Here is a 7,182-nt window from a genome sequence, read left to right as displayed (position 1 = left end):
TCCCTTTTATTTTACTCTCATCCCTGTTTCTTCCGGTTCAGCTAAACGTCCCTTTTCATACTACACCTTCCTTTTTCCTTTTGTCTTCCTCGTTTCTTACCCTTCTTATATTTCTCTAGTCCTGTCTATCTGTACTCGTCATTTCCTTCAAACCGTTCTGCTGCTTTATAAATATTGCCAAAATTATCTCTCTTGCTCTCACTGCGTTGTTTTGCAAAGCATTGACAGGCATTTTGAGCTCTTAACCACCTTCAAAGCTCCTCTCTGCCTACCTGCGGTCACCTGTGGCACTGATTGCTGCACTGCCTCTGACCTATATGTGCTCTAATGGCTTGGCTGGTTTTCCCTGCCCCTGCACCTAATGCTTAATTTGTGCAAGTGGTTGATGGTGCTGGACACCGACCAGTGGCACCTAGTGATCCTTGAAAGTGGTGTGGAGTAGTGCTCAGCGGCAGCCGTCGCAAATGTCAAGGGGTGGGCAGAGGTACAGGGGGGACAAAGAGGATGGAGGAACAAATACTAAAACGGACGAAAAAGACACTTACCCTTCCCACCACCGCCGTCTCCTGGCACCTTGCTTCTCTGCTGTTCTGGTGTCCCAGCATGCACTGGGACACCTGCACAGGCTCCCCAGCAATTCTTGTGTGGTTCTCATGCTATACCTAGCATGAGGGCAGTGTGAGGATTGATCTGAGCGGGTTGGACTGTGGCTTAGAATCTGCCCTGGGATCTGTGCAGTTTCTCCAGCCCAGCTGTTCAACACAGCCAGGTTGGAGAAATCTAAGTGCGCATGTGTGTTTGTCAGGCCTAAGACAGACGGCCAAACACACTTGCGCACATAGGTGCACTCTCTCCTCCTCCCACCTCCCATGACCCCACTCCACCCCTTCCTGCAATGCTGGCTGAGCCAGCAGATGAAAAATAAAACAATAATGAAGTCAGGATGTAATGCTCCTCTGCCATTGCGAAGGAGCCGCCCCTGGTAGTGCTTGCCCCAAATTAACCCAAATTCTTCTAGGATTGTCCAAGGGAAGTGATGGGTTCTCTCTGTGAGAATGTTTTAAAAAGAAGGTCAGACAGTTAATTTGGATTCACAAATTTCACATACATATGCCAAAAGCTACAGGCACTGACAGGGCACTTATTAACCGAGTATTTTAATCATATGCCATGCCAGTGAAGTCTGCTGCTTCCCAGGAGATGACCCCGTTTTTTTCAAATTGTGTAGTGGGTTCCCATCCATATGTCAACAATTACCTCCTGGGTCCAGCATTTTGTCAGGGGTGCCCCGATTTGCCTTGGCTGTTCCCTTTTACGAAGAATTATGTTCAATATGGCCAGACTAAAATCCTGCCATTGATGCCAACTATATACTATGGGTGGGCAGATGTCAAAAATTACTTCCAGTATGACATAGTCAGCATTTTGCCATGATTGCCTATTGCCCCTCCCTCATCCCCCAATGTACCAATGTTGTCCTTCCTAATGTCAAGAATTACTATGCGCGCACCTGTATTTTGCCTCCGGTGTCCCATATGCCAAGAATTATTTCTAGCTTGCCAGTGTCTGCATTTTGCCTTGGATGCTTCTTATGCCAAGAACTATCTCCGTTACGCCAGCATAACCCAAGAAATCCCACCAGTATTCTAGCGCCAGGGGCAGATTTGCAAGAGTAAAATACTAACACATCAGTTGCGTAACACATAATGATGGGCCCCCTTGCAGAATGTGAGGTGCCCCTGAGCATCCGATATCTAACAGATATTTATTTGCCTTGGGCTGGTACGGGCCCCCTAAAGGGCTGGTGGCTCCTAAAGGGTTGGGGTCCAACGCACTGCTGTGACTTCAGTGGCCTGTGTTACGCCCCGTCACACATATACTTCCACGTATTGATGCTTACTTACATTTACTCCTTCACTCACATTCGCACTCATTCCCACTGTCATTGTGACTCATTGTCACAGTCTCGCTCTTACCCTCTCATTCTCACTCAGTTATACTTACTGTCCTTCACTCCCACCTATTTCCATTTCCCACTCCCTCCAAATCACTGAAGAGGAATCTGCAAGAGTGACGTAAGAAGACGGGAAGTCTACGGTGGTGGAAAAAAATGAAAGTGGGGGGCGAAGAACAAGCAGACTTCGTCTTTGGCAATCTGGACATTCAGCAGCACGGACGGTAGGCTCTTGAGAAAAACTTTGCATCGTTGCACATATATTTTTTTTTTTCAGCAAATTCACTGCCTGTATTTTATCTGCTGAAGTATTCTGCCAACTGAGCATGATCGAGGAGAGCTTTTTCGCAATTGTAGTCCTACCCCAAAAAAGTTTCTGCATCGCACGTGCCGTGACAGCAACTCTTTTTGTTTTCCTCCCATGGCAGAGAAATCGCTACATAGGATTTGTTGTTACATGCGAACAGCATGGGCGATGTTTAGAACCAAAGCGCGCGTGGTTCACAGCCAATCAGCAGCCAGCAGATCAGCAGCAATTATGGCGACGGGCGTAAGGTGGGAGGGGGGGATTGAGCCCGTATCCTAGCGACCGTGAGAGGACGCGGTGGCCCCGGCAACAGAGCCCGAGAGATGCCACAGAAGCAAGAGGGCGTCCCTGGCTGCGGCACCGGCTACGAGCGGACACCACGAAAGAACCTTAGCTTTCCCCATTTCTCACAGCCAGACCGAGAGTGTGTCAGCGTGTAAGTAGGGCTCATGGAGAGAATCATAAACGGCGAAGCACTTTGTACTGTGGAGTCTGCCCAGCTCCAAAACTTTAAACAGTACTCATCACCAAACCCCGCGGCGTCTTCAGGAATGCCGCGTCTGAGTGCAGTGGCTCGGAGATCAGAGAGTAGTAGCTCAAAGGCAACCTTGGACAGTGCCATGAAGACGTCATCCCTGACCCCCAGGCTGCTCCAGGTAAGAGCCACTGCCCCTTTCAACTGCCATACATCAACCAGGAGTATCGCGCTCTTTCACTTAATCCAGTTTAATGTGAAATTTGAGAAATAATTACTATTATAATAGGTGGAACAAAACGCGCTCGATACATTAACGGCATGTATTAATTAAAATGACAGTAATCATATAATCACTCGTATAGTTCCAGCTGTTTTTTAATTACTGCAGACTAAGTGGTAGAAATTCTGATTGAAAACCCATAAACTAACAAACATTCCTGTGTTTTTCAGAGAGCTGCTGTCTTAAAAATATGTTAGCCATGCCATGCTAAATTTTTTGGTTGTGAAACGTGGCTATATTTGCACTGGAAGATCTATTTTGTATTTTGAAGACCATCTGCCAAGTGTGTTTTGTACAAAGTCACTTTGTCAAAGTGGCAATATCAAGTCATACTCACTCATAATACAAACACCCGAATAAATGTGTTTCACAATGTACGTTTGTAACACATACTATCTTTGTTGTGCTCCTTCGATCCAGGACACAGACAACAACTTCATAAGTGGTATTTTCCTTTTATTAGCAAGCCGTAAGCAAGAACAAGTCATTCCTTCTCTGCCCTTCTCAACCGTCTCCTTTCCCGTTACCACCGCGTTCCACCTCCCTCTCGTGGTGTTCCCATGACTCCCGTACATTCCACCCTCTCGTGCATTCCAACCCACGATACAGTACATCCCAACACAACACATCCCCCTTCCTTAATAAGACTTGGTTCACTAAGATTTGACTAAGACTTACATTCCAACACACCCCCCTTCCTTAATACAATAAAAGAGAGAAAAAAAATAATAATACATAGAACAAAAGAACCCCAAAAAGGAAATACAAATGAAGAACTATTGAATAGTGAAATCCTTAATCTAAAACAAAGTCTTTTAGCCACAGGGGTACATTTCTTCTTCTCTTATCAGTGTCCAAAATCTGGTTGTGTTCCAACTCTTGTGAAACCAATTGTGACTCTTGTTTACTCTGAATTTGATCCCTTGCTTCACCAATTCCTTCCATATCATCGCCACCGTTCGTTTCGCTGGTTGAATCGTTATACGAACTTCCAAACGTACCACAATTACTGTCTCTCAAATTTGGTGTGCCTGGGTTATAAGTCTCACCATCATCCACTCTAAAAGGGTAATTCATCTTATTTTCTAGATTCTCCACATCCTCACCTTCATGTACTACTGAACATAATGCAATTCGTTTCAAATTCCACACTTTTCCATTTTGTAACTTCACAGCATTGTGTAAAACCTCCTTTACTTGTTCCGGTCCAAAATATTGGCTCTCACCTTTGACTACTTTGAAAGGTTTTTTAATTCTTACCCAATCTCCAACCTTGACCTGGGTTTTTTTCGCACCATGAGCCTTATCAAAATATGATTTACTTCTATCCTGCGTTTTTTCCATCCTCTTACGTACATCATTCACAGACCAAAAATCCATACCACATTTGTATAACCATGCTGGATTAAACTTGCACCTAGGCTTTCTACCCCTCATGGCAACAAATGGACTAATGCCAGTAACTTCGTTTTCTGTTACCCTATATGCCCAAACCGCTTTCCAAACAGCCGTATGCCAATCGTAGTGTTTTCTCATAGCTGCTTGAATGACTCCCTTTAACACTCTGTTAAACCTCTCAACACAACCATTTCCACTAGGGTTGTACAATGAAGTGGTTTTGTGTGAAACTCCAACTCTATCGAAATAAACCTTAGCCATGTTTGATACAAATTGTACCCCATTGTCACTTAAGAGTAAAGCCGGAATGCCTTCCGAACAAAATGTTTGGTCCAAACATTCCAACACAGATGCAGTATCCGCCTTTTTAACTACTTTAACCACAGGCCATTTTGAAAAAAGGTCCATGATGACCACCAAATACTCCTGCTGTTCTCCAATAGGCCCCATTAAGTCTATGGCCACACATTCCCAAGGTACCACTGGAACTAATTTCTGATCCATAGGTGGTCTCAAAGTGTGTAAAGTTTTGTCAGCAGATGCACACACATGGCAATTACGCACAAATCTCTCCACTGCGGTATCAATACCTGGCCACCAAAAATATTCTTTAACAATTGTTTTAGTACGTACTATCCCAAAATGACCCTCATGGCATAATTCTATGATGCTTGCACGTAAGTTCTTAGGAGGAACAAACCTATTGCCCCTCAAAATTAAATCATTCTCTATAGATAGTTCCGCTCTGAGTTCCCAAAAATGTTTACTCCCTTCGGACAATAAATCTTTTTTGGGCCACCATACCAGCAAAAATGTTAGCACACTTTGCAATTCCTCATCCTTTTTTTGTTCCACTTCCCACCTGTCCTTACTTAAAGCAGGTAAGCCGGAATCAAAAATAAATGCAATTTTACACTGATCCCAAGGGTCCTCCACACATTCTTCTAAAGGACATGGCATCCTAGAGAAACAGTCAGCCAACACATTCTTCTTCCCTGGTACGTACACCATCTTGTAAATGTACTCACTCATTCTCATAGAAATCCTCGCAATTCTCGGTGATGCTACAACGCTACCCTCTGAAGACAAAAGTTTCATTAGTGGTTTATGATCACATTGGATGATGACACTCCTACCCCACACAAATGAACGAAAATGCTCCAAACCCCACGCACAAGCAAGCGCCTCTCTTTCAATAATGGGATATTTTTCCTCAGCTGATGTTAAAGATCTAGATGCAAACAGGATAATGTTCTCCTTACCACACTCTTCCTTTTGTGACAACACTGCACCCAGACCTTTATCGCTCGCATCTGTGGTCAAGTAGCACTGGAGTAGTGGATCAAAACCACTCAAATTAGGGACCTTGCACAAATATTCTTTGATGTTTTTGAATTCCACGTCACACTCTGAGTTCCAATCAAATCTTGCATTTTTTTTAAGCAGTTGTCTTATGTTAAATACTTTCTCTGCAAAATTTGGAATAAACTTTGCACAAAATTCTGCCATGCCCAAGAATGACCTAACGTCATCCTTACATGATGGCGGTGACATTTCCTTAATAGTGCTTACTAAAGATGGCTTAGGTTTAACTCCCTCGCCACTAATAACGTGCCCCAAATATGTCACACTTCTCTCTGCAAACTTGCACTTACTCATTTCAACAGTCAATCCATTGTTTTCCAAAATACGTAACACACGTTGCACTCTATCATCGTGACATTCTCTTCTGTTTCCAAACACAAGGATGTCGTCCTGAAAGAACATTACTCCTTTTTCCTTTCCAAATAGTTTGTGCATCAAACGCTGGAAAACAGCAGCGGCAGATGCCAAACCGAAAGGCATTCTTTTAAATTGAAAACACCCTATATGAGTGATAAAGGCTGTTAATTTCCTCGATTGTAGTGACAGAGGAATCTGATGGTACGCCGCTGATAAGTCAATACTAGAAAACCAAGTAGCGCCTTTAAGACTGGATACCATTTCAGTAATTTTTGGCAACGGAAATTGGTCTATGACAATGTTATTGTTGAGGTGACGCAAATCCACACAAAGACGGATCTTCCCATTACTGCGCCGTGCTACGACCACCGGTGAAACCCATTCCGAGCTCTCGATGGGCTCAATTACGTTCAATTGTACCAATTTCTCCAATTCGTTCGACACTTCTTCTCTTACCATTATAGGTACAGGTCGTAGTTTATGTACTTTAGGATGTGCATCATGTTTCAACACAATCTCATGCTCAAACCCGCATAGTTTCCCGAGTTGTTTGTTAAAGACTTTAGGAAACTTCTTTTCCAGTTCCTCTTCCATTGAATTTCCTAAATCTGCCAGAAGTACTTTATCCTCACTGTTGGGATCTAAAATCATATGTAATCTACCTTGGTCTTGCCAACCTAGGACTGAAGGTCCTTTTTTTGCTACATATAATTTGCCTCTGGCACTCCTTCCTTTGAATTGAAAAACTAACCATCTGTACCCAAGTACATTGATTTTTTCGCCCGTATAACTCTCTGGTTCAATGTCAGGAGGGAATAAATGTTTCCCTACTTTTGCTAAAAATTTATTTTCCCACATGTTCTCGTTAATTATGGTAAATGGCGAACCCGAATCAGCATGAATATTGATATCTATCCCTCCAATCTTCATTTCGCACATTGTTTTTTTTGACAAATAACTTCCATTAATGTTCAATACGAATTTGTTCTGTACATTCTTGATCATGTTAATACTTCCACATTCATCTTCTGTATCACTGTTGA

At 43.3% G+C, this 7,182-nt stretch overlaps 1 protein-coding gene across 1 annotated transcript in view; it reads left to right on the top strand.

Annotated features, from left to right (window-relative positions):
• The first annotated feature begins 2,599 nt into the window (after positions 1-2,599).
• The window catches only part of DNAH3 (dynein axonemal heavy chain 3), a 536,699-nt gene continuing 532,116 nt past the window's right edge, over positions 2,600-7,182 (top strand). The window contains exon 1 of the mRNA XM_069210285.1: positions 2,600-2,917. Within this exon, the coding sequence (XP_069066386.1) occupies positions 2,711-2,917 (207 nt within the window). The 5' untranslated portion in view covers positions 2,600-2,710. The remainder of the gene's footprint in view (positions 2,918-7,182) is intronic.

The sequence above is a fragment of the Pleurodeles waltl genome, chromosome 10 (genome assembly GCF_031143425.1).
Source record: "Pleurodeles waltl isolate 20211129_DDA chromosome 10, aPleWal1.hap1.20221129, whole genome shotgun sequence".
NCBI classification, from domain to species: Eukaryota; Metazoa; Chordata; class Amphibia; order Caudata; family Salamandridae; genus Pleurodeles; species Pleurodeles waltl.
This window is presented reverse-complemented; position numbering and strand designations above follow the sequence as displayed.